Genomic DNA, 27,600 nt, shown 5'->3' on the forward strand with positions numbered 1-27,600 from the left:
CCCCACCTACACTTCCTACCTGGTAACTGGCCAATAAGCATTTTATTAAACTAATATGAGTGACAAATCTTAAAAGGGTACAAGAGCATTATCCCACAGCAGGAACTGATCTATGGGTACAGCACTATGCCATTAAGATCCCTTTATTGCTGTTTTAAGAGACTGAGAGTAGTAGGGTTTTCTTTAGACCCATGACTATCTAGTCTCAGGTTCTTGGCCCTTTAGCAGTGTTAGATGTAGGCTTCATCTAATGGACTGGGCCTGAAAACCAATCAATAATGATTGTTTACTCCCACAACATTTGTGCCACTCTTACACTGTTATATTTTGCAAACAGGTTTCTGTTGTAGGTTACAGACTTTATAACTAGGTGATATTGATGGTTACAATTTTCTTCTGATAGTGAACAGAGTATTTTCTAGTACTAGAACAGAGTACCATGTACACTAGTCAGTGGGATAAAGCCTCTAGTTACACACCAGCTTGAGTATTCCATTTGCTGGCGTAAGTAAACATTGTCTTTAGTAATAGGGCCTTACCATGAGGCTGTGGAGTGTTGAGGACTGGCTTTGCTAAAAATACTTCTTACCAGGGTAGGGGCATGGGAATTTTAGAAATATAAGTAAAGAATATGAAGACACATAAAATAAATAACAGGACAGAAATCATAGAAAATATCAGGAGGGCATTCCAGTGATTGATATCCTGATAATCACCCTCGTTTATTTTTTCTACAGGTTTTATACCCAATGTAAACATGGGGAGAAGGTAACAAAAGATGTTATTAATATGATACAAGGGATAACTCACACAGTCAATCACTTTATCACTCTGAGACATCAAATCATTAGCATTCTGTTGTCTAGGTAATGAAGGTGCTCTAGGTCACTTATGCTGAAGACTGCCCTTCCCCATGTGACCTCATAGTTACAAAAGAAGGAGAAGCAGTATATTTGCATATCCTGACCACCTGTCAGGATGGCAGGGACTTACTAGAATGAGCGATCTTAATTTCAAAAGAACCAAGCAATCACATCCTGAATGGGGACTTGCAACTATGTTGTCAGTCTCCAAACTCTCTGATGGTAAGACAAGGTGGAAATGGGCCTGCATTTCTTGGCCTCCACAGTGGAGCAAAACCAATAGCTTTGGCAATGTGATGTTTGGAGGAGGGGTTCCAGGTGACCTCTTTGGTCAATGATGCAACACCATGTAACCTATTCCTGGTACGGGGGATTTTATTTGGTGGCATAAGTTGTCGAGTTGGGGCATTGTCTTCCCCATATGGTGGTTCCATTTTGAACCAGACACTGATAGTACAGGCATTAAACCAACAATTAATAAAATGGACTTCATGAGGATGAAAAGCTTCTGAACGGCAAATGAAACCATCATTTGGGCAAAGCCATTGTGTGATATTTATACACTGTGTGAAGATACATTGCTTTGATTGGTGTAATTAAAGGCTAAATGATTAGTAGCTAGGCAAGAGACATAGGCAAGATTTCATCATAGAACTTTGGTGGAGGTGGAGGTCGGGGTGCATGGACCATGAGGGTAGAACCTCATGAGTGGGATTTGTGTCTTTCTAAGGACCTGAAGAGGCCAGAGTTTTCATATTTTCCTATGTGAAGCCACTATAAGAAGACACCATCTATGAGCCAAAGAGTGAGTCCTCAGTGAGACACTGAATCTGTGGAATCCATGATCTTGGGCTTTGCAGTTTTGGAACTGTGAGGAAAGATTCGCTCATGTTTGCAAGCTATGCAGGTTCCAGACTGCCTAAGTAACTAAGACAGTTATTCTTACATACATTTTAAAAGATTTTAATCCATTTTTAATTATGTCTATGCATGTGTTTCTGTATATGGATGTATGCACATGAGTGCAGGTGCCCCTGGAAGACAGAAAATGGTTTTGTATTTTCTGGAACTGGAGTTACAGAAAGTTGTGAGCCACTACCCAATGTCAGTGCTGGGAATCAAACTTGGGTCCTCTGCAAGAGCAGAGTGTGTTTGTTTGTTTTTTGAGGCAGAGGCTCCCAATGTAGTTCTTGCTGGCCTCGAACTCCTGCCTCTGCCTCTCCAGTGCTGGGATTAAAGGTGTGGGCCACCATGGCCAGCACAGTCTGTGCTCGTAAACACCAAGCCACCTTTCCAGTCCCTTGAGAGAATTATTCTTGACTCTTTATTAAGTTAGCTGACGGTGTTGGGATCCCCAGTCTCATCTACCCAAGTTCTCCTTCATTTTTCCATATTTTGGTAGTTCTTCATTTTTGTATCGTCAGATCGATCTATTCAATCTATTTCGTAGCCAGAATTTTGATTTGCCTTTGGTTGTGGTCTGATTTTGAAAGCTGAAAGAAAGCATGTGGAGTGTTTGTGCTTTTGGTTTTGAAATGTTTGTCTCTGCAGAGCACAGAGTGTTTTGCCTCTGTGAATTCAATGGTCTCAACTCATTTTCTATAGAAATAGAGTGTACCCAGTTGGAACGCCAAGTTTCCAATGGCTCCTTTTCTTAGATTTTATCAATTCTTCCCTCTCATGGTCCAATCTTGCATACTCTTTCGACCATGATTTCTTGGACCACTTATTTAAAAATTTTCTTCCTGCAGTTTTGACTCCCTTTCTTTTCTCTTTTTTTCCACTAAGAGCACCAGTTATTTTCTATGGATTTAAAGCTACCTTATATCTATTACATGAAATCATACCCCTTTTCCTCTCAGTATAATTTCAGTCACTCTGTAGCTAGTGTGTTGTTGTTTTGTCTGGAATCTTTTTGGATTCTGTTCATATTTCATGTTGGAAATTTCACAAAAATGTGTTTGACTTGACAATGAAGTCCTAGAATCTAATATCTAATGAGTTCATCTAATAGGAATGCTCCTACACATCATAACTTTAATTTTTAATTTTAGTATTTTATCAATTATTTATTCTCTATTATTTTTCTATTATCATTTTCTGATTTATTAGATATATGTCTATCTATTATCTATTTGTCTATATACTCGTCTATCACTATGCATGTTTTTACCTTTCTCAGTTTTTACTGGCTTTAATTCCTAGTAAATTCTTTCAGTTTATTCTTTTACTAATTTTTCAGTTTAAACCACTTAATATTCTTTTTTATGGTATTTTACTTTTATCTTATTCATGTAATTAAGTTCTTTTGAGTCCCTCTATGACTTTTGAAGTCCTGTTTCCTGTGACATTCCTTCCCCCTCTCTGGTCTCAGACTCTGCTTCTTCTCAGATGTCTGAAGATCCTGGTGTATTTTCATATCTGAGAAGGAGCTCCCCACCTACCCTGCACCTGCACATATCAACCTGGAGCTCACTCACTCAGCTCTTGACTGGCAGATCCAGTTCTTGCTGTTTCCTATTGGGATGGGTATGATCACTGGGAAGTGCGAGCCCATAGGCAAGTCTCTCAGCTGGGGATTGGGCTTGGACGTAGTGAGGACACACTAGTGCAGCCAGGGCCTCCCCTCAGTGTGGTGTGAGAAGAGCTTGCCTCCAGGACCCCCCATGTCTCTGATCTCTTCCGTTGTCTTCTGCATGCCTGTCTATGAATGGTGAGGATTTGCTTCTGGGAGTTGGCAGAGCACCGGTCTTCAGTAGCTGGATCTGTGTGCTCAGGCTGACACTGTGGCAGCAGAGTCTCTTCTGCCCTACAGACCCGACTCCTACTTCATCCATTTTGGTTTCTTTTACAACTTGGTTTGAGCAGTGGAGCTACTGTTTCTTTCCACACACGGACACACACACCCATACACAAAGACACACACAGACATACACACACACACACAGAGAGAGAGAGAGAGAGAGAGAGAGAGAGAGAGAGAGAGAGAGGCTAAAACTTCATTGCCCCACGAATCTCCCTTTATATTGTGTAGTACAAGATCAATGCTAGACTCTTAAGAAACACTCAGTCATTGTTTTAAATGACTATACAATAGCCCCATAACACTTTTAGGTATTTACTTTGGAGCATTTCACATCTCATTAGGATATAAACCTGGCACCCAGGCAACTAATAGTCTAGCTTAATGGGCGGAAAGGTTGTGTTAAGAAGTCACCGTTTCCTTATTAAGGAAACGTTAGGTATGAGCCAGGATGTGTGTGGGTGTGTGCATGTATCTTGAGAGAGACAGGAAGACAGGCAGAGATAAGCAGCAGGGAAATGACAGAGAAGAAAACAAACAGTTCCCCCGCACAAGAGCCTTTCTGCCCAAGTGCAGCTTATTTGAGCTTAAACTCTGTCTCTACCACCATGGTTTCTTTTTTCACTGCCGTGTCCAAACACATGATGAGAAGCGACTGAAGGATGCCAGCGTTTATTTTGACTTCTGGTGTAAGAATGGATGCAGTCTATCTTGGCGAGGAAAGCAAGGCAAGAGAAGCATGCGTGTATGAGTCATGCTTCTCTAGAAAAGCAGAACTAATCGGATAGGCACATATAAACTTATTAAATCAACTCATATTAAGATATTTACATAAACATATAAGAGCTCAAGAACCTGGTAGCTGCCGGGTCCCTAAGGCTGGGTGTCTCTGCAGTGGTATGTTCCCACAGTGACTATCTCTTACTGGAGAGGCTAGCAACCTCTCCAATGGTTGCTCGATCTACAAAGCTGGATGCTTCAGTAGTCACAATCTTGCTCTGAAAACTGGGAGGTTTCTGAAAAGTCATTTTTCCTTACTCCCATGACAGAAACCTGGAAACACTGGTTCTGGTGTCAGTGAAGAATTATCATCATCATTATCATCATCATCATCATCATCATCATCATCATCATCATCACCATCATCATCACCATCAGCAGCAACAGCAGCATGAGTCAACTCTGCAGTAAGGTCAACCAAGCAAAAGTCCAGTAATGCTCATTCTGCTATACCCTTTTATCTGGACCACTATCAGAAGGTACCACCACCTACCATTGTGGTGGGTTGTCCCGAATCTATTAAGACAATCAGGTGAGTTCTTCAGTTAAGGCTTGATACCCTCTGTATGCTGTGAATATGTTTTAATAATAATAACCACCAATATGCCATTGCTTATTAAAGAAGCTGCTTTCAGCCAATGACTTAACAGAGTAAAGCCAGGTGGAAAATCCAAACAGAGATGTAGAAAGAGAGTAGACAGAGTCGAAGAGATGCCTTATAGCTGCCACAAGAGACAGATGCCCCAGAACCTTACCAGGAAACCAAGAGCCTCATAGTAAAATATAAAATAATAGAAATGGGTTAATTTAAGATGTAAAAGCCAGCTAGAAATACATTTAAGCAACAAATAGTATTGCAATTAGTATAGTTTCTGGGTGATTATTTCGGGTTTGGGCAGTTGGGGAGCAAACATTCAGCCTCCACCTACAGAAGCTCAGGATTTCTAATTTTAACAACATCAGAACCAAACATAATAATGAGGCACCTGCTCATATTGTGTCCACCGTCATGAAGAAGAAAGGACAGGAAGTGTGGCCTAGCTTTAAAACCTTAAGAACTGTCCCATAGCGACTACTTCTTTCAGTGAGATTTCACCTCCCAAAGGTTCCACAGCTTTCCAAAAATAGTGCCACTAGCTGGGGACAAGTGTTCTAACGCGTGAGTCGGTGCAGGATGTACAGGCGGTCCTTGCTGGAACTGGCTCCTCTCTGGCTGATTCTTCCCTACAAAATGGGCAGATTGTTAATAGTCCTTACTTCATGAAGTTTACTTGGCCAAGATTCAATGACTTGACGCCTCCAAAGCCCTTCCGAAGCACCTCTTCCTAGCTCTTAGTATTATTACTAGCAACTCTTGGTGTTACCATAAGTAATGAGTTCTGTTTCCAGAGATGGAGAGTTTATGATTCCTGGGAAATTTGCATTGTGAGTGGAGGCAGTGGCTTGAAAGTGCAGCCACATCTGGAAAGGGGGAGGGCTGAGTATGACTCAAAGGAAGGATTCTGGAACACAGGCCAGAACAGAACAGGAGAGGAGTTGGGCCAGGTTTAGCAGGTTAGCATGACCAGCACGGGGGTGGGGGTGGGGGGGGCTATTTCCACAGCTTCTGGACGCCAAAGCCATGGGTGGGGGTATCATGTGCATAGTCAGGCTGCTAAGGAAGTCAGAACATCTCTAACATTTGTGAAACTTGGGCGTGTAGCTGGAGACTGCTTGTTAGGGAGGACTCTCCAGTTAACAGACGACACAGATACATCGGAACCATTAAGAGTATTTGAAAATGCCTTCCCGAAGAAAAGTACCAAGATGGTGGTGACAGGACTCAAAGTGATTCAGTGAACAAACTGTGTCTCTTGGGGCTTGGGGTCAGTTGTCTAAGGAACCTTGTCTAATGAATGGGAGCTGTTACAGTCGTCGGACGCTTAAAAGAAATCCCACACTAGCTCAGAATCGAGAAATAGTCATTTAGTAAGGGGTAAACTCACAAATCAGAATCCTCTGCTTGACCGGTTGAATCACACAATCCAAAAGAGCAGCTGGCAGAACGAAGCAAGAGGAACAAGAGAGAAAGGGCACACGCACGTTTGACTTCCCCGTAAATAGTGTAAGAGTCCACACCCCAGCAGGGGAGTAAATACAAGCTGTAATACTTCCTACAGCAGGGAGCACTAGAGAAGCAGACTTTTATTGTATGAGATGGGTTTTCTTTTTCTTTTTTTTTTTTATATCCAAAATGTGTTTATTGGGATGGTTCCCACTCATCTCGAATCTGGTGCTTTTCAGTGCTGCTTCCTCCTGAAGGAGCATCCTTCTGTCAGTCTTGCTTTCCCGCCTGTAGGCTGACAGAGGACAGTGGAGCAGCCGACACACAGGACTACCGTCTGTGCATGGCTAAAGACCGTGGTGATTTTATAGCATCCTGGGCACTTCACATCCATAAAGTAGGAATTGGGGCTCTGCACCAGGCGCTTTTTCTTGTGTTTCCTCTTTTCCTCCTCTGGAGAGGGATGAAGGAGATCCTTTGCGAGAGGCATGTTCTCGTAGGGAGGTCGTCACCGCCGGAAAGGGAGATGGGTTTTCTTACCATTTAGGAGCTACTATAGGGTATTAGTTTGCCCTGTGATGAAGCAGGGAAACCCAAGCAATGGAGGTGGCTTAGCTAGTAGATCAGTGCTGACCCAAGGAATTCTACTTAGGTAGCCACACTCTCTAAGCCTTCTGTCAACTCCAAGATCTCATGCTCATGCCCAGATCAGATCTCATTTCTAAGGCTCTTCAGACATAGTCACAACCTCTCATAGCCAGCTTTCTTCTATAGCTGGGGGCACATAGAAGTACCACAGTTTCTGAGGTTTGTGTCAAAGGGCAGATGCAGTGTAAACAGTCAGCTAGGACCAAATCCTCTCCTCTGCAATCTAGGCACATGCCTAGCTTTAGAACAATCGTTTTTGTTGATTTATACTGGCCAACAACATATGGCTTGCATCTCTACCCAATAGCCTCTGTCCTTCCTGCTGCCATTTGGTTTTAGTCTTTCCTCCGTGTTGCTCAGTGACTTTTAATCTCTGCCTTGTGGGCTGTGGGAGTGCTTATAGATACCCACTTTTATAGAGTTGGGGCTGAGTGGGGGTAGGGAATGTCAGATGGCTGGTAAAGATGAAACTTCTATTTTATTCATTGTGGCTTTTTTTTTTTAAAGGCTTTTATCTAAGGGATGGAGCTCCTTCTATACTCAAGTCTATGTTTCCAAGCTCCACCAACTATTAGTTTTAATTCCAGAGTCTAATAATAGTTAAACTCATTCTCCAGTATCCACTGGTACCAAGATAGAAGCAAATCCAGGAAAGGTGTTCAACACAGATGCTTGGGGACCTTGGGTAAGGCTTCAAAGAACAAAATTCAAGTGGTGTTTCGATGGGAAGACAGAGTACAAGAGGAAACCAGAATAATTTCTCCCAAACCTGGTAGATGAGCCCCATGGAGGCGGCTGATTGCCCTGTGTTTTAGGCGGCAGGACGCAAAATTAACAGCACACACGAAGACCACTAACTGCTTCATTTATTCCTCCATTTAGTCAGGGAAACATCAGGGCGTATTCAGTCTCAGAATGGAAAATTACATGTTGGAGAGAAAAGAGCCACGTTCGGGGGATGACAGTGCGGTTCTGGCCCGGCTCATTCACATGTTTGAGTTTCCCTTAGAAGGAAGAACATGTATGTATACACACAAAGACAAAACTTGAAGGAACACGCACGAGGGAATACCAAAGTCATACCTGTTCCTTTCCTCAGTCTAATCTACACTGCAGATTTAGTGAAAATGTGAGGGACAAGGGGCACATCTCGGAAACCATAGCGTTTGGGGCTCAGTTTCTCCTATTTGAGGATGAAAACTCTTTTTAACGTTAACACCAGTCTAGGGCTTCTTATTTAAGGCTAGCTTGCTCATCTCTATAAATGCAAGGCCACATCATCCAGCCTGCTTGGGTTGGATATTTAAGGTAAATACTGTAAAGTCTACAGAGTTGGAGACTCTAGGAGTCCAGTTCTGTAAAATACCACTCCCATACAAGATCATCATAAATATTACCCGGAAAGACTCGTGACACATGGCTGAAAAAAATTTCATGTACTTGAGCGGGAATGTTCTTAGAGCCGCATATGTAAGTTGAGGAACTGACGCCTGAGGAACAATTTTTATTTTTCTTCTGCAAAGTCAAATGGCAAAGTTAATGACCGGAAGTCAAGCTCCCCAGCTGTTAACTGCTGTCAGATACTGCATAAATGTACACTCCCAATATTATTATTGTTGCTGTTTTTTTAAACCAAGATTCCAAAATTGGCAGTTTTATCTTTTTGAGTGGAAAAGATAAAACAAAGTGATTTATGTGGACCACTGATACGTTTCTATTCGTTCTTAGGACTTTTGTGCTGAGATAAAGTGAAAAAAATCTAACATCCAAATTAAAAGTCAGGAAACTGCTTTTCCATGAACACATGATGAGAATCATACACAGAGAGAGACATGGAAGACAGCGCCATATGGGAGGGTCAGAAAAACAAATGAGAACATCAAGTGGATCACGGTGATAACTAGCGGGCTGGTTTAGACTGCTCAGTGCTTTCAACTAATACAGACAACACAAGGTTGAGATACCAGAGAGATTATCTCTAGAGGGGCCTGGCAGCACCCATTAGAAGTGGGCACAGACTGACACATAACATCCACTGTCAACTGACCTAAGCCTGCATGACACTGTATCCAGCTCCACATGGCTCTAGGGATAGGTCACTGCCAAATGCATGTCACCTCAAAAACTGGCTACCCTTTCTTTTTTATTTTTTTCTTTTTAAACGATGATGCACAGGAATCAGAGAGGGGAGGCCTGAGGTGGCAAAGGTTTCAAGTGGATGATTGGGGCTGCACATTCTGAACTCTGGACAAAGTGACTGGGATCTTGGTGTTCCCTGGGCCTGGAGCTTTAGTGACAGGCTGGGTATGGGCTTTGATGTCTGCGATTCGCTCTTTAAACTTCTGTTGAAGGAACTTTTCTTCTTTGGAATAGCTCTTGGCAAACACGGACATCAGTAGGCACCCTGCCATGGATGTGCCCCCAATGCAGAAGAGCACAGCCCCCGCTAGCTTGCACGTGTCCAGGGCGCCGTTGAACTGCACAGCATGTGTGTCAACCACCATGAAATCAGCTTCACCAAAAGCTTCAATTTTGGGGGGCACAAGAAAGCCCACTGCCAGGATAGTTAGTCCGAGAATCACAAATACAGTGCCTGAGGTGAGTCCGACCTAGAGAGACAGGAGAGAAGCAGGAGAGGATGAGCAGCTGGGTCTTTCTGCTTCTATTCAGTCACAAGGGCACCACCCATTTCTTCAGAGTTCTGGGCTATTCCCAGCCACCCCCAATCTGCATGAAAGACGAACTTAATTGTATACCTAAAGGGGGAGGTGAGAAGGAATGCCAGCCGGAAAGCACAGTCCTAAATCTCGATTGCTAATTGGACAAGCTGAAGGAACTGACTTTCATTCACATACCTTGCTTGGTGTTGGGGAAGAAAGAAGCTGCCCTGATGTCCAGAGCTGGCCTCACTCTGCCCCTTGAAAACCTTGATGTCCCCAGAGGCTGCCATGTCATAGTATGCTATGGCAAGCACAGCACATCTTAGTGTTAGCTCAGACATGCTTAACCTGTGATCGTGATGGAAGAACACAAGATCAAGCCACTTCATGATTCTGTCATAGCTTCTATAAAAGAGGGTCATCGTGTAGACTGCTCCTTCCAGCCAACAGGCCTGTCTGTTATTCCTTTTTCCAGCAAGGCCGTCCTTTCACTGCAGTCTGCCTTCCTTATAGACAGCTTTGTCAGAGAGTTGTCTAGACAATACAGAGTGCCCTGCTGCTTCTGTAGCATCCTCCCAGAATCCCCTAGCCAACACTACACCTTATAATCCACTCTTTCTCACTCCCTCGTTCTGTTCCTGGGGTGTCATTATCTTCACTGCAACCCAGAATGTTCAACTAACAGATGTGGTTCTTGTATTTGGAGCCTGAGAACACTGACAACCCTTTTCAATGCCAATGCCTTTCTAGAGTAATCAGGGAAGAAGGCTCGACAGCCAGCGGGTAAAGCTGTGGAGGCTCCAGAAGGTCAGTCACTGGCTAAAGACAGAGCCACTACAGAGTCAGGGCCTGGCAGTCATACAGGTGACCCCTGACCCAGGCTGCTTCTTTTCACATATGATTGAGTGGAGTTTGTGCAGATACCAACATGTAAGAGCAAAAGAGGGAAGACCAACAGCTGTCTTAAGTGCAACGGTTATGGTAGGCTCTCACGTCTGTAACCAAATGCCTGGCAAAGAAACTTAAGTGAGCAAGGGTTTGTTTAGGCTCAAGGAGAGACAGTCCATCATGGTGTGGAAGGCATGGAGCAAAGACGAGGCTTGTTTACATCTCATTGGGTCAGGAAGCAGAGGAAGGGGACTACAGGAGTCAGTGGATGTGACTGCTCATCTTGGCTGTCCACTTTACTATAGCTGGAATCAACTAAACTCAAGTGGTTGAGCAAGGCCGTGAGATATTTTCTTGACTGGGTGGATCATGGAAAGTGGGAAGATTCACTCCTCTATTGCTGGTGGGAGCACAAACTGGTACAGCAGCTTTGAAAATCAGTATGGAGATTTCTCAGAAAATTAGGTAACAACCTTCCTCAAAACCCAACAATACCACTTTTGGGTATATTCTGAAAGGATGCTCAATTGTATCACAAGGACATGTGCTCAACTATGTTCATATCAGAATTATTTGTCATAACCAGAACTTGGAAACAGCCTAAATGCCCTTGACTAAAGAATGGATAAAGAAGATGTGGTACATTTACACAATGGAGTACTACACAGCAGAAAAAAATAATGACATCTTGAAATTTGCAGGCAGAAGGATTGATCTGGAAAATGTCATATTGAGTGAGGTAACCCAGACCCAGAAAGACAAATATAATATGGACTCATTCATAAGTGGCTTTTAGACATAAAGCAAAGAAAAACCAGCTTATAGTTCATAATCCCAGAGAACCTGGACAACAAAGAAGACCCTAAGAGAGACATACATGGATCTAATCTACATGGGAAGTAGAAAAAGACAAGATCTCTTGAGTAAATTGGGAGTGTGGGGACCATGGGAGAGGGTAGAAGGGGAGGCAGGAGGAAGAGAGGGGAATGGAGAAAAATGTAGAGCTCAATAAAAACAATTTTTTAAAAAAGTGGGATGATCCACCATAAATCTCGGTCACACTTTCTGGTGTCAGCACACATAAGAGGGCGTGGAAGAAGGAAGTTTCCCCTTTGTTGCCTGCTTGCTCTCACTCATCCTGTTGCTGAGGTATACTCATTTGCTGTTATCAAGATCTGTTTATTTGGGATTTCAATGTAGACCAAAGACTCGCAGCTCTCTAGAAATCCTCTGGGACTCCAGCACCAGATTGAGACTGCTGAGAATCCAGCCTCGTGGACTGAACGACTACTGAATCCTTAGTGTTTTGGTCAGGAAACAGCCATGGTTTGACAACCCTGATCACAGCCTATGACCCACTCTAATACTCTCCTATATATTTATATGTCTATGTATCTTTATGTCTTTATCTACATATTCACTCTATCAGTTCTGTTCCTTTAGAGAACCCTGGTTGATCCCGTTGACGTTCTCCGCCTTTTTCCTTTTATAGTCATTCTGGGACCCCAGCTCATGGGATGGGGCTTTCCACATTCAGGGAGGAGCTGTCCTCAGTCAGTCCTCTGTGGAATTATCATCAAAAATACTTTAGTGATTGCTTCCTTAGTGTTCTAGAAGTTCCTTATTGCAACCAAATTGACAATGAAAATTAATCAGCAAAGAGCAGGGAGGCAAAGTGATGTGCCCCGTGATGATCGGAGCCCAGAGGGGTAGACTCACCTCGGGTTGTCATCCTGCCATTTGTACTGAATCATAGAAGTAAAGTTACTTGGATGCTTGTATTACCATTTCCCCTATTTATAGAATAACAAATGATTATAGTATCTATGTTATGACACTGTGAAGGTTAAATATGACTCTGTTCAAAAGCACTTAACTTTAATTTGTAAGTAATAAATTCTAATGACTAGCTGTTATGTGGGGAAAAAACTTTGGTTAACAGTATTAAAACATTTACTTATCATTTGGAATGAGGATTATTTAACACAGCTATCCATTGTTTTAAACATCTTTTTTTTCATTTCCTCCCATTTCTAGTTGCTTTAAGTCAGAGTAGCAAATATATAATCCTACCGAATCTTGGAATTAAACGTGTTTATTTATCTGTTGAATTTTAGAGGTCATGCATTGATTGAGGGGGCTTGGCTAATAGAAGAAAAATGCCATCATTAACTCATGACCTTGGCAAGGGTATCACTGCTTTTCAGCATCAGGTGTGGCCCAGACACCATGCTAGATGCATGTGCATTTAATAAAGATGCTTATGAGAAGCAGAGATTTTCATAGTCACCATTGGAAGCTGCGGTCTTGGAGAAACACATTTCAAGCTTCTGTACTTAGTATAATCTGGATCTCTATGATTCCCCTGCTTTCCTTATGCCCACAATACTATTCCAATTACTGTTTTGCATAGTCTCTGTCAATTATTTTAATTTCGAAAGTTTTATTCACCATATATGGGCACACCTCCTTTAATATGATACAGTGAAGAAACAAGAAACCAAATATGACAGTGTGAGCTTAATTAGAAACAGAGACGCTGCTCTGCATAAGATGCAAGGAACAGGAAAAATTGGATGGTAAAATCATGTTTTTGGGTTGCTAAATATGATGGTAAGTAAATTCACCTTCAAAGACTAGCCATTATTTATAACTCTTCAAAAATGACTCACATTGAAAAATTCTGGAAGCATAAACTAAATTAACTTAAATATCCATGGTGACTTGCTTCCCATGTCACTAAATTACCTCCCTCCCCAAGAACTGTGTTGGAGAGGAGAAAAATATATAGCTCAATAAAAAAAATAATAAAAAAAGGTGCCAAAGATCAAAAACCAAGGAGAAAAGCTGTAGCTGTTTTAATTCGCAGTTTCTGCAGAGCAAGGAAGGCAGCACCCCTGTCTTTTCTGTCTCACCTCTTCAAAGTTCATATTCAAGCCTGACTCTCAGAAAACACTCCAGCCTCTAGCCTACTGAAGTGGTCCCTGGTGATGGAGCTCAGCACAGCCTGCCTCCCAGCTGAGCAGTACGCAAGACAAAATCCACCCTGAGAATATCACTCACAGACAAAACACAAACTGTGGCTTCCACACGGAGGAAACTGCGACCATTGTCGGAACTAGAGGGTGACTGGACAGGCAGAGTCTCCTCTCTTTCCTTATCTCCGGTAGAGTCTCATAGGAGGAGGAGACTGTCATCACGGGCTGTCTGTAATCAAGGCAAGTGTCATGGAACCTCCAAGCAGTGTGCCCAGGGAGGGACTGAAAACAGCAGACAACTTGTGACTGTAGGCATGAAGGACTGATGAATGAATGAATCGTGTTGAACCTGCTTTTCAAATTCCCACGACAATCATGAAGGGGAGGGAAGGTGATCCTGAGATCATGTCAGAATACTGGAAGGAACAAATATTTGGGGAGCGATTCCACCAGGCCCAATGCGGACTGTATCTGAATGTAGTTGTGAGTTGAAGTCATCTTCGGTCCAAGAGAAAACTCAGTTAGAGAGCATGGACACACAAAGGTCATTTAAGGTTCTAAAGAAACCCTGGAGTTTTGTACAGCACCATGTGTTGGGAGGACCAGAAAGCTGCTGGAGAGGTCCCAATAGAGCATCCTCAGGCTACGGGACAGGGGGGGTCACTCTCAATGGTGAGTTTAAAGGTGACATCATTAGGTGATGATAAACTTCTTCAGCAGCAGCAAAGCCAGTGCCTATGCTGCGACTCGTGATGTCTACCTGAGCTATGCAGAGCCTGTGTGAAACCCATCCCCTGCTGCAGCCAAGGAGAGTTGCCTATGGAGACATTTGGGCTCCAGAAACCAGCCAAAAATTGCTGTTATTTTGACCAGCATCTCCTTCCTTGTTCTCCAGTGTGCTGGAGAAGTCTGAATCCACAGTGTGTGCCAAGCTGGTAGACAGAGCCAGCAAGAAGCCTCTGTAGCCCAGCTGTTCTGGCATAGAGGAGGCAATAAAGACTGCTGGAGGCCAGAAGCAGCTAGGCAGAGAGGAACAACCTGGGGAGGGGGGTGAAGGCCGGATGGAGGTAGGCGAGAAGGAGCCATTTGGGGTGGAGATCATCAAAGCACACAGGGAGTGAGGGCTGGATTTTGATTCTCCCCCCTCCCCAAGGACTGCTGTTGCTTTCTCTATAAGCTCTGAGCTCTGAGTAATGACTCAGCCCCTGGCCATGGCAGGGTCTTGTTCATCATTTCCTACCTACCTCAGCTAGATGCTGGGCTCAAGCGAAGCCTGATGTAAAACTGGCTCAGGTGCTTCTTCAGGCCTGACCCCATGCAGTATGCTTGGCATCCCTCCACCGGGATATTGGACTTGCCCATCAGCCCTTGCCCTTCACAAAGATTATCCCCTCCAGCACACAAGCAAATGCAATAGCTTTCATATTCAAATAATATTTTAGTTCCCATGTTCAATTCTTAGGGTCATTCCTAACCTTGACATCCAATCCTAGTCCTCTGCGATGCCCTGAAAACAGCATTCTTTTGGTTATCAAAGCTCCCGAGTCACATACACTTGGAAGTATGTGTTTACCTCAGATTACGAGACACTTCTTAAATAGAAATACTGTCTTTTTTCCTCACTGTACTCAGAACACTGTATGGCTGAGGAGAAATTCCTATTGCACCCAAAGCTTTCTGTGAGCCTCTGGATGCATTTCCAGCTCACCGTGGACCCTTCTCTCCAAACCTGCAAACACTCCTGTTTGCTCATTCTGGGTCCCTGCTGTCTGCTGTGCTCTCCACCCCTCCACATTTGCAAGGCACTTCTTTCTACCTTGGTGCCCTGCTTCTGCAGATGCACAGGGAGTCTCTATGGGGGTAAAGTTCTCCAGGCTCCTCCAGATGCTCACTTCCTTCGGCCTCCCAAACTCTGTGTGCCAATGTGCATCATGACCATTTCAATAGGAACAGTTAGCATGCTGGATTGTGATAGTCTGTCTCTATTTAATTGTGGATTTCTATATTTTATTCAAAAGCAAAAAATGGACCTTATATAATCTATTGCATTTACCAGGAGGTCTAGTGTGTGCTGGACCAACAAATATTTGTAGCAAGAAAGAAAGATTGGCACTGAGATAGATGTCATGTATAAATAAGCAGGGAGGGCAGAGTACAGATTTGAACTCAGGTCCATGTGATTGCACTCTCTGTTCTCACTAAGCCTCTCCTGTCTGCTCACTGCTCACTGCTCAGGGCAGAGTGTTAGCTAACAAGGTACTGTAAGCACAGTCCCAAGGGACAGACTGGGTAGACTTTTGCAATTCCGTAGTGGAAAACAAAGGGGTTGCCAGCACCTTGAACTACCTATAGTTGCAATTTGAAAATCAAGAAAAACATTAGACAGGGTCTTACTAGGTCATGTGTGCAATGGGGCCTTTGTCTGTATTATTACAAATTTCAACCTGAGAACATTTCCACTCAGCCTGCTTTGGAAGTTCCCCAGAATAGCCAATCTCTGCCCCGAGTAGAGCAAATGTCACCAAGACAGACTCCTTAGGCTGTGCAGGCTGACATTAGGCTTCCATATGAAGGATTTTATTGGAATGTAGCCTCGGAGAAACTTCAACCTATATTTCTCTCAAATAGGCTTAACAAGATAGGGAACAAAGAATTTGGACCTGACTTGTGTAAGATAGAGGGAAGATATTAAAATTCTAATGGAGTTGGTCATCTGCTGTGAGTTCTTTATTTTCAGTCCACATTTGTATATTGTTTAATGGATTTTGCAGTTCCCAGTTCACACACCAGTGCTCTGGACGTACACAAATGCTTCAGTAGTCTTGATGTCAGTGGCGTTTAAAGATACTGGCAGTGTAAATATACTCTACTCATGCATATACATCCATCTATATGTATGGAGAGAAAGATGAGGGGAAGTGAGAAGAAAGAGGGAGAGAACTTAGGAGTGAAGATGCATGCCATTGATTCAGGCCAGTAAGGATTCGTCTGAGCTGCGGTGTCTACAGAACAAAGATGCTGACTGATCTAACTCTAATATAGTTCTGTGACAATGGTATGATTTTGAATGAACATAGGTCATTCACACTAACAGTCATGTTACCCAATATGGAAATCACTAGATTTTCAGTTTTATTTTTATTTTAGCACCATAGTATTCTAAATGGCATGAAGTCATGACTGCTAACACATCCAAACCTTATTGAACATATAGCAGCCATTGTCTTAAGCAATTTCTAAATACCATCTCAAATCTTCCATGGTTTCCATGGTGAGTGAAGCATCACTACGCAAAGTTACGGGTCTATGGAATGCAAGAGCGTGGGTTTGAAGTCGTATGGCCTGAGACAGGAATCTATGCTCATATTCACTAGGCTACATTGCCTCTTGCTATACTGTGTTACCAACACAACAGTTTAGGTCAACGTCTGGGTCAAATGTGTGCAACCTTTCAGAATAAGCATGGAATGTTGGAGCTGGAGGAAACCCTGGGCATCCTTTAAGGTCAAATCTTCTCAGAGACCTTCCCTAAATCTTCCTCCATTTCTTAAGCCCTGGACTATTCCAGTATCCCTTCTCTTCTATGATCATTGCCTTTCCCCAGGTTGTCTCAGCTGGCACCTCTGTACATTTTATGCCTAAATGACATCAAATCCACGAGCTGAGACAGTACATTGAATTTGCCATTCGAATTTTACCTCCCTTAGTGCAGTAGTTACGTTTGCTGTGACACAGCCAAAGTCACACTCATGGTTTCTAGCTGTTCCACTCCTCTATTAGATATCTTCATCCAAACAGGTCAAAGCATCATCCAGGACATAAGCTCAGGCTGAGGCCTGAGATCTTGCTTGATGGCTTTTCATTGACATATTTTGACAGCCTGGCCCTCAAACTTAATGCTAAGCGGGACTGTTTTAAAGCATCACTGATAGCTGCCTAATCTAAACTGTCACACCTCTTGCCTGGGTACTTTAATCACTTTGGAATGCATCTAGCTGTGTTTGCCCAATAACGTGTTTTCTGCTCATCCAGTTACCAGAATGATCTCGGTAACATATCAGTCAGCCTGAATTCCTCAGATGATGGAGTTCGCTGATTCATGAGGCAACAACCCATGTCTTTGCCATTGTCTACAGGACCCCACAGAGACCATCTGGGCTCTTATTTTTCTGAGTTCAATGTCTTCCCCAATTTAACTCTACTTCCAGACTAGACCTCTTCCCTCCTCCCAGGGGCTTTACAGTTGCTATGTTCCCAGCTCCAAACGACATTCAGTTTGAAAACATTCTGGTCTGCTCCACCAGCCCATGAGCCCATCTGTATTTGCCCAGTTTCATCTTTTCTGCCAACCTTTCTCCACCTTGATCTTTTCTATCCCCATACTTCTGTGCCCATCTGCATTACCTCCTTCCTCCTATGTGGATAGCTGGCGTTACTTGACATGCTGTAGGGGCTTTATGTAGGTACGCCAGCATTCATCCCCCTCTTCTTCCTGACTACAGAGGCATGGGTCCAACTGCCTTAAGTTTCTGCTACCTGGGGCAGACTATAAACTTCACATGGGCAGGAAATATTTTGTTTCCTGTTCATCATTTCCAACATTTCAACACAATCCTTTTCAGATGCAGTCAGTGCTGACTATCTCTTGAGACACTGAATGAATTTTTCTAATAAGTCTCCTCAGAGCCTCTTCAGTCCTCTGAGCTACATGGTCCTCTATATGGTGAAGGCAGAGCTGGTTTATGACTATGAAGCCATGTCTCAGCGTTAAGGCTTGCTCCACACCTAATGGTTTCTTTCTAATAGTTGTTCTAATGTGCCAACTGATACTGAATTAATTTCTTCTCTCAACCCTGTGATACAGCACCTGAAAGAGCAACTGAAGGGAGGGTTTATTTGACTCACAGCTTGAGGGAATACAACCCGTCATGGTTGGGGAAGGCTTGGCTCCTACTGGAGTGGCAAGGGCTTGCTCCCTCTGGACAATCAGGAAGCACAGAGCAGGTAGGAAGCCAGGGTAGAGTGTAAATCTCAAGGCTCACACTCTAGGGACCCCCTTAGTTCAGCTAATCTCCACCTCTTAAAAGTTTTGCAAACTCCCAAAGCAGCACCAGGGCCTGGGGACCAATGTTCAAATGCTGGAGCTTGCGGGGGAAATTTCACATTCAAACTATTACCGATACCTGTCCAGACTGTAGGGAAGCTGAAAGGACACCATGTTCTGCACGTGAGTGATTTCACAGCTAATGAGTAAAGTGGCCAGTTAATGACTAGCAAGACTACTAATTGCCTGACCCCACTCTCTTCTGTTTAATCAGCTCATCAAGTTATTATGTTGTATTAAGAGTGTTTTTTTTTATGTTCAAAATTTATAATCTCTTTTCCAAGGGAAGAACAATTCATTTAATGTCACCAGGATTGAGGCTCACACAGACAGCCTCTCAGTTCTCTGTAGCCCCAGTATTTTTCACATGTGATATTTTTTTCCCTCAACGTTCCTTTCCTCACCTTCCAGAATACCGAGCTCCACCTGTTAGGCGATCTCTGGATCTGGAAATCATCCTCATTCTCCCAGATGGAGGCAGTGCAGTCCTCATAAAACTGATGCAGGTAGGACCGAACTCCATAACGCTGGTACCCGCCCTCAGTGTCAGCCTGGGCTTGCTTGGACCCACAGGTGTTGCTGCAAGAAGTCATCTTCCCAGCTGGAAAGACAGCACAGACAGAGATCAGCCCTATGGGCTAATTCATAAATCCCAGGACCAAAAGGCATCTTAAAGGCAAGAACCAGGCTAAGTCATGCCAGGCCAGTCTATTTAAACAGGCCAGACTCTTTTCTTAAGGGAAATGGCACCTTTAAAGACTCACCAGCTTATCACCCACCCTTCTCTTCTGTTAAATGCAAAATCACCCCCCAGTAATTGATATCTAGAACTGGTTCTCCACAAACAAAGGGGATACAACAGCTTCAGCCACTTAAATTATACAAAACACAAGGACAAGGTACATGAGAAATGGCAACAAAGAAGCCCTGACAGCTGACCTTGAATGTAAGAAATTTGTGGGCAGTCTCATTGGCCATGGCGGAATTGGTCTTAGGTCATCTGGATCTTTAACCACATTCCTCTCTAGATTGTGTACAGTATTCCTCTTAGTGATATTCAATTTTGCATTCAGAGCTCATGAACTACCTCTGATAATTTAACTGATTGCTAAGTCATATGGAAGCTTTGCTAGAAAGCTGTGAAGCAGCTAACATGCTTTATTAATCATGAGTGACTGGGCCATTAATTTACATCTCCCCAGTTCCAGCACTGTGTGTTTCTGTGGTTATTTGTGGCTACGTCTGTCCACGTATTTCTGTGGTTATTGTGGATACATCTACCCATGTGGGTGTGAAAGTGTAATGAAGACAGTAGACCCTCCTACTATTTCTTACAAAGTGTCCAGTATAAATAAGACTTAAGAAAATTAAATAAGACTTGCTATGGGTGAGCTCCCTAGATGCAAGATGAAAATTTAAGACTGATTGTTTTCCAACTGTTACTCTTGGAGAGAGCACTTTATATAGATGTCACTAAAAATTCACATTAATTTTTTAAAATAAACTTTATTTGATGCTTTTGGGTGTTTTGTCTGCATGTATACCTGTGTACCATTTGCATACCTGGTACCTGCTAAGCTGAGAAGAGGGTGTTGCATCCCCTGGAAATGAAGTTACAGGTGGTTATGAGCCACCATGTGGGTGCTGGGAATTGAACCATGGTCCTCTAAAGAACAGCCAGCCAGGGCTCTTAACCAATAAACCCAATGTTTTTGTTTATTCTTTTTAGTAAGGAATTACTGAGGGACCATAGTTTTGGTGAGTGACTTCTCAGTTCTATGTTCTTTGATTTTTTTTTTTTATCTCTGTATAAGCAGATAAGTGTTTAGCTAGAAATGGAAATTCCTGGTACTTCTCAGTTTCTTGTGGATGATTTTCCTTTTATTGACATAAACAGTATATGAAAAAGTGAGACACAAAGTTATTTTCTCACTGTGAAAGTATTTTTCCAGGAAAGTCTAGGACTGTGCTATAATTTAGACCAAGAAAGATGCATTAAATGTTCTAATTGCTTCTCAAGGTACCAGCGAGTAAGGTCCATAGGACAAAAATGTTCTTTATAGTTCTGGAAGATTCCTTTATGATCAATTAGTTTAGTTTGATAGTGTGATGGCTGTCTTAATTGCCAACTTCAAAGAATTTACAATCACCCGAAAACCACTGGGTTGAGGACCTGAACTCAACAATGGACTGAGCACCATTGGGTTGAGGGCATGAACTCAACAATGGACTGAGCACCAGCTTTGATCTATCCTTTCTGAACATGGTTGTAATGTGACCAGCTGCCTCAAGTTCCTGCTGCCATGATGGGCTATGCCGTAGAACTGGGACCCATAATAGCTCCTTACTTGCATAGGTTGCTTTGGTCAGTATCTTGTAACCAATATAGACAGATGTGGTGCAAGCTGAGGACAGCCCTCTGGGAACCAAAAAAAAAAAACAAACCCCTCAAGCACACCGCTTTATAAGTACTCCTGTCACAAATGGATTTCCTTAGGACATATAGTCAAATTTGAGAAAATAGGCTCTTGATGTTAGAAAAATGGCATTCTTGGCCATTACCCTCATCTTCCCATATTCTGGCTAGCATTACATTTAACACCTGTGTACATTCTTGGTTCCAAAACAACTACCTCTAAAAAAAAAATCATTCAGGAGAACATGTCAGTAGAGGTAAAGGTAAGCAGTTATTTTTTTTTTTTTTTTTTTTTTTTTTTTACTTTCAGACATCCAGAGGGGTTTTATTTCACAACTAGTCAAGGTTTTAGAAAGCATTTTGTCTGATGATTCAAAAGAATGGTACCTATTTTTTTATGTCTTAAGTGCTAGAATGATCTCTGCAATGCCCTCTATTTAATGCTTACACAATGACTGTGATTAATAAGAGCCTATTACCAGTGACACATAAGAAGAATAATTTTAGAGTTGCCTTTTTTGAAGGCATTCTAAGAAAAAAAACTTTCAGTCAACCGGAGAAGGGGTTGGTATTACTAACTCTGCTTTGTCATTGAGGAAACTGAGGTACAGAAAAATCATCTTGCTAAAGGTTACACTGTGAGTCAGGGAGGAGACAAAAGATGACAGCCACTACAATATGCAGGAGCTTGGTCTGAATCATGGCTTCTTCAGTCAGAGTCATATTACTTAAAGGTTTTATATAATTTTCAGAGCATCAGAATCTTTAACATGAAGAAAGAACAAAGTCAAATGCAAGAGGAATGAAGTGTCCCTTATAGCAACAAGAAGAGCTGCTTCCCCCTATTGCTGAAGTCCCAATTCCTAGGACTCAGCTCTGATGCTGAACAGGACCTTGAAAGTCATTTTCTTCATTTTCTGCCCTGCTCATTTCCAGAACCCTAGGCTAGTGTTTCTTCATGAGACTCATTAGTTAAACTTTGCTATCCACAAAACAAAACACCATTATGAATATAAAAAAAGCAGAGGGAGAAAGCACCATGAAGTAAACATTTTTAGCCTGAGTATGCATTCTGCTTCAAAATGGATCATTAGTGATGCTGGATCCATTCCCGAAGAGGAATCTTGCTGGATTTTACTTCATCTTTCAAGAGCACAAAACATGACTAGGAAGAGCATGGCGTGTATCATGCTAGCCACACAGAACAGACAATGGATTCATATATTTGGTTCCAGTCACGAGATCATACTAAACTTACTAACATCTCTGGACTGTGGTTTTATCATCCTTAGACAAGACAAGTTTTGTTTCTTCCAGATGTGTTTCTCTAGGAGTTGTCAGTTACACGTCTTCAGAATGAGTCATTTACTTTTTGTTGGCCAAACAACTGAACTTACTGATTCCTCACTTCCTTGTGGACTGTCAGTCTCAAACGTCCTTAATTCCAGTGTGTATAACGTTTAGCTAAGGGGGATGTAAGCCACTACCCAGGCTATCTATTTGCATTAAACAGACCGAATGCTTGCAGACTGTTCATGTAACACGCTACTTCCATATCATATATGTTGTCTTCAATAGTAGCCCCTGAATGGGGAGTGGTGACTGAGAAGATCCACACAGCTTCCTCAAGATGCCACTAGTGGGGATTGATGTCTAGAGGAGAATAACTACTTTGGAAATGAGTTTTAAACTCTAGCATGGTGGAGTTAAGGTTTGGGGGCCTAAGAACCTTAACAGAGTTATATAACTCAAGAGTAGTTAGTAAATCAGAAGTTAGCTGTCTCCAGAAAAAGAATGTTACGGTTATTTGGCATCTCCTCTGTTGATTGACACCTGTGGTGTTAGACCAAGGATACACAAAGTCATGTCACAAAGTGATTGTAAAGCTGGGATTATTAAATTATATGCAAAGAACTAGGATGGAGTCAGAACTCAAGGCTGGGCAAAGGTTTTTGAACTCGAATCAGTACTCCCTTACTGGGCAAGACTTTGTTAGCTTGTACTAAATATCTGGATCAGCAGTCACCAAAACAGTACTGCCAACATTATTTATGGCTATTATAAAGAGAAAGACAAGACTTTGTTAGCTTGTACTAAATATCTGGATCAGCAGTCACCAAAACAGTACTGCCAACATTATTTATGGCTATTATAAAGAGAAAGACCTTAGGGGCCTCCTTTCTTCTTCTTTTTTGTTTTGTTTTTGTGTGACAGGGTTTCTCTGTATAGGCATGGCTGTCCTGGAACTCTCTCCATAAACCAGACTGGCCTGCCTCTGTCTCCCAAGTGTTGGCATTAAAGGCATATATCACAACTGCATGACTGAAGACTCCTTTCTTTAGAGAAATCGTTATTATCTAGGAGGTACAAGCATAGACACCGATAAGAGAACTTTCTAGAACTATATTTAAATGAGATAGTGCTGGCATATAACTTGTAAATATGCTAGTGGAGCTCCTCGTACCCCCTCTCTTTGTGTGAAGAGGTCCAGGTCTGTGGTCCAGGTTGGCACTGAATTAACTCTGTGTAGCTGAGACTGGCTTTGAACTTCTGATCCTCTGAACATCAGCAGTTCTGGGATCTCAGATGTGCACCACCATGTCTGGTTTGTGCAGGGCTAAGGATCAGATCAGGGATTTGTGCATGGGAGGCAAACATTCTACCAACTGAATTATATACCCAGTCTGGAATCACGACAGAATCCAGGCAGTATTCCATCTGTGTGGGGCTGTTGCTCACCTACAAAAAGGGATTTCTTCACATTCTCCCTGAAGGACCTTGTAGATACTACAAATGAGGACCATCCACAGCTTTCTTCTCCCTATTATTTGTCTTCAACAAAATGGCCTTCATGCGCAACATTTACAGTAGGTGAGAGCACAGATGCTGAAAACTACCCCCGGCAGGACAGACAGATCTCCATGGGCACTGCTGTGAATATGTGGATCACTGTACTGCAGTTTCAATGGTTGGGAATTTTAATTTTGGGCTAATAAAGTAGCTACTTTCATTATTCTAAAAGTACTCACAGTCATGGAAATAGAAAAATGTCTTTATGCCTCCTGCAACTCTGAGGATATCAGAGACATCACACTGTTTATCTTCATGGTCTCCTTGAGAGAAGGGAGACAGCAAATTGAGACCCAAAGTGGATGAGTGTTTTCCCATGGCTCTGTGTGAGTCATTGTGGGCCAGGCTCAGGCCCTGTGCTCTTTATTCACTTTGAAATAACTCTCAATTTTTTATACTATTTTACCTCCCTCAAAAGGATGCTGAGATAATGAGAATGACATTCCCATTAAAGTCACTTTCCACAGGGCCAGTGATACAAGACACAAGGTATAGACACAGGCCATTGAGGACACTTATCCAGAACCAAACCCAAAACGCCGCTTCCCTTAAAAGACTCTGAGATTCACAGTGCACACAGGAAGGCATGAAAGCCTGCTAAGAGCTTTGCCACTTTGAAATGGAGCATTCTTGAATTACATCAGCATGATCATAAAACTTGAAATGTGTTTTTACCAATGAATCAGTTCAGAGATAATTTACCTTTTCGGAATAATGACAGAGATCACAGTTTTATATAATGAGGCCTTTTTATACTCTCCATGTCAGTACATTGTCAGTCACTTTCACATTTTAGAAAAGAGGAATAATAGTGTATAATTAGCTCACTTATTATCAACTGATGAAATCCTTCAAGCTAAGTATCTATATGGTTATCTAGCTTTACTTACACATCCATCTATTACCTGCACATCTATTTATCCTTTTCTATCTGTATTCCATCTATCCATCTATTATCTATCCTATCTCCATTTATCTACCTATCCATCTGCACATCATTTGTCTACCTATCTACTATCATCTATCTATCTATCTATCTATCTATCTATCTATCTATCTATCTATCTATCTTCTATCTATCTACCTATCTATCATCTATCTATCCATCTACCATCTATTTATTATTATAAATAGTCACCTTTCTTTTTACTTATCTCTCTTCTACATACCTACCAATTTACACCCTATCTATCTATCTATCTATCTATCTATCTATCTATCTATCTATCTCTACCTATATGTATATATTAATGATGTGTGCAAAATTTAAAACCAAAACAAGCATCTCTATTCTCTTTTTAAATGTCCTCCTTAGCTGCATTCAGGGTGCAGATGCCTAAGAGTCCACACATGACAAAAGCTCTTACCTTCAATGTTCTCCTGTCCTCTGCTTATCTTTCCCTTTTCTTCTAAAATTTCATTCTTCAATTCTAGTTAAGAAAAGAAAACACAGCTCTGCAGATATGACCCAGAGCAAAATCCAAATTTTACAAGCAACATGCAAAGCCATTGACCAAGAATTTCTTGTGAAAGAACAGCAATGGCTTTCCTTCAAAAACAAAACAAAGCAAACAAACAAAACCAAACTCAAAAGTCTACATTACAGTTTAAAACTTCATAATGGGCTCTTGTGATAATTTTTGGGTGAAAGAGGTGGGATAAACCCATGGATTTTGTGAACCCCAGAACACCATATGGGTGCTGTTTTTATTTTGGTGTCGTTGATAACACCAACTTGATTGGTCTGCTTATATCCCACATACTATAAATGAAAGAGGACATTTTTCCTAGACATCCCAGACCTGCTCTGCAAAATGAATGAGCTCTATGATCCGTGCGTCTCCTGACAACCTCATGGGCATCACACTCACGGCAAATCTCCTTGGACAATTTACTCATTGTGTTTAGTTTAACTTCCACATCTGTTGCCTTCCCATCATGATCAGTTTACTCTCTAGCTGCTCAAGAGAAGCAGGTGCCTGGGCACAATTCAATTAAGAGACTGCTGCCATACCACCCAAAGGGCCATGAAAATTCCTCTGTTAAACAGATTCTCCTGTGCCTTTGAAGGAGAAACTGAAGACTGGGGTGGGGATGGGGATGGGAGTGGGAAGGGGTAAACCCAGAAAAGGCCTAACAAACTGTCTTCAGCATTTCCAGGGTCAGTCTATAATGGAGAATAGCTGTACCATCTTCAAGATTCATTTCCTTGCTCCCTAAATTTGGGCGATATGCGAGCCAATATTAGAATCCAGGAATTGAATTAACAAAAGAGAACAAGTCAGCTAAAAACAACGACCTCACTACCTTCTTCTGTTTCCTACAATACCCCTTTCCCCCTCTCCTGGTTCCCGTCTCTGTCTGTGCCTCTCAGCAGTTTTCTGCCTCTTTACCAGATACCTTTCCTGTTGTGTCTGAGGAAACTGACAGCCTCCACCAAAGGCAGAGGAGCCTTGAGAGCTCTCCAAGGTCCTGAAAACATTTATGCCACAGAGCCAGGAACCAGTTAAGCCAACACTAGTTGTTCCAACTCCAGCTGGTGTGTGAGGTCCCCAGCCGCGTCTGACCTCCACCGACGCATCCCTATCTAATAACAAAAAGAAGTAGGTCCTGAGATCATATCAAAACATGTTTAGACATGGCCAAGGAGTGGGGAGGGCCGGTGGTAGTGATGCTGGTGGAGGACGGGTCAGGTCAGCCTGGAAAAGAAATTTGAGAAGCCTTGCAAACTCTAAATACATTTATTTCATCCTTACTTACTGTAAACACAACTTTCTTGTCTTATAGGAAGGAAACTCCTTTAAGTTTTAAGCTGTACAATCCCCAAATTCTTACATAACATAGACCACAAACCCCCAAAGCATGAAGTTGGTTGTCTCAAATTGCTACGTTTTTGTGTAATTCAATATGCATGATGTTTGTGAATAAGTAAGGGGGAAGAGGGGAAGAGTAGGTTAGAAGGAGAGAGGGAGACTGATAGAGGTCTGCATGTGAGGAGGGCGGGAGGAAAGAGAAAGGAAAGAGGGCGAGGTGAAGAGATAGTCCTAGAACAGCCCTCAGGCCTCCTGCGGTTTTACCTGTTCCTTCAATCCCCGACCCGTGGAGCAAGTGCAGCTGACCTAGCCGCAGATCTCTCGCTGGGGTCCCATCGCCGCCGCCGCTGCCGCCGCCGCCGCCGCCGCCGCCGCCGCCGTTGCCACTCCCGCCTCTCCTAGCTCAGCTGCACGTGATTGACAGCCGGCGGCCCACGTGCCCGCGCAGCCCAGATGCGCGCACTCGCGAGTAGGGGCCGGGTCCGCGCAGCGCGGGCGGGCCGCGCTTCCAGGCGGCCGGTGGGAAGGGCCACCCTTGGAGCACCGCCCCTTCCTGCCAGTGGAGGTTCCTTGTCCCCACCCTAGTTGGGCGGGGCGCCTGCCCTACTCTCTGTTTCTCTTCTTGTTTTCTTTTCTGACTACAGTTGTATTCAGTCTCAGAAGACTTTTTCCTTCCAAGGACTGGGAGTTGAACCCTGGGCCATGAGCTTCCGCTCTACTATTGAACTATATCACTGCCCTCTTTGTAGTTTT

At 42.8% G+C, this 27,600-nt stretch overlaps 2 protein-coding genes across 3 annotated transcripts; both read right to left on the reverse strand.

Annotated features, from left to right (window-relative positions):
- Window positions 1-6,666: 6,666 nt before the first annotated feature.
- LOC130885961 (40S ribosomal protein S27) lies at window positions 6,667-7,027 on the reverse strand. Its single transcript, XM_057787826.1, has one exon. The coding sequence runs from the start codon at window positions 6,978-6,980 to the stop codon at window positions 6,726-6,728; it is 255 nt and encodes an 84-aa protein (XP_057643809.1). The 5' UTR covers window positions 6,981-7,027; the 3' UTR covers window positions 6,667-6,725.
- A 959-nt stretch (window positions 7,028-7,986) lies between these two features.
- Window positions 7,987-27,283, reverse strand: Nrsn1 (neurensin 1). Of its 2 annotated transcripts, XM_057787513.1 has the most exons (4): window positions 27,112-27,277; window positions 25,402-25,464; window positions 19,173-19,369; window positions 7,987-9,747 (listed from the first exon to the last, which is right to left on the reverse strand). In XM_057787513.1, the coding sequence occupies exons 3-4, from the start codon at window positions 19,359-19,361 to the stop codon at window positions 9,349-9,351; spliced, it is 588 nt and encodes a 195-aa protein (XP_057643496.1). In that variant the 5' UTR covers window positions 19,362-19,369; window positions 25,402-25,464; window positions 27,112-27,277; the 3' UTR covers window positions 7,987-9,348. The 2 variants fall into 2 exon arrangements, with proteins under 2 accessions (XP_057643496.1, XP_057643497.1); XM_057787514.1 differs by lacking the exon at window positions 25,402-25,464 and having other exon boundaries at window positions 27,112-27,283.
- Between the last annotated feature and the right edge of the window lie 317 nt (window positions 27,284-27,600).

Source organism: Chionomys nivalis, chromosome 13, assembly GCF_950005125.1.
Source record: "Chionomys nivalis chromosome 13, mChiNiv1.1, whole genome shotgun sequence".
Classification (NCBI taxonomy): Eukaryota; Metazoa; Chordata; class Mammalia; order Rodentia; family Cricetidae; genus Chionomys; species Chionomys nivalis.

What these genes read in the sequence shown, in the direction of transcription:
- Nrsn1 (XM_057787514.1), bottom strand. Translation starts at nt 19,361, where the DNA reads ATGACTTCTTGCAGCAACACCTGTGGGTCCAAGCAAGCCCAGGCTGAC. An exon ending in GGAGCTCGGTATTCTGGAAG is followed by an intron (nt 9,748 to 19,172) that starts GTGAGGAAAGGA and finishes CTGTCTCTCTAG; the next exon opens with GTCGGACTCACCTCAGGCAC.
- LOC130885961 (XM_057787826.1), bottom strand. Translation starts at nt 6,980, where the DNA reads ATGCCTCTCGCAAAGGATCTCCTTCATCCCTCTCCAGAGGAGGAAAAG.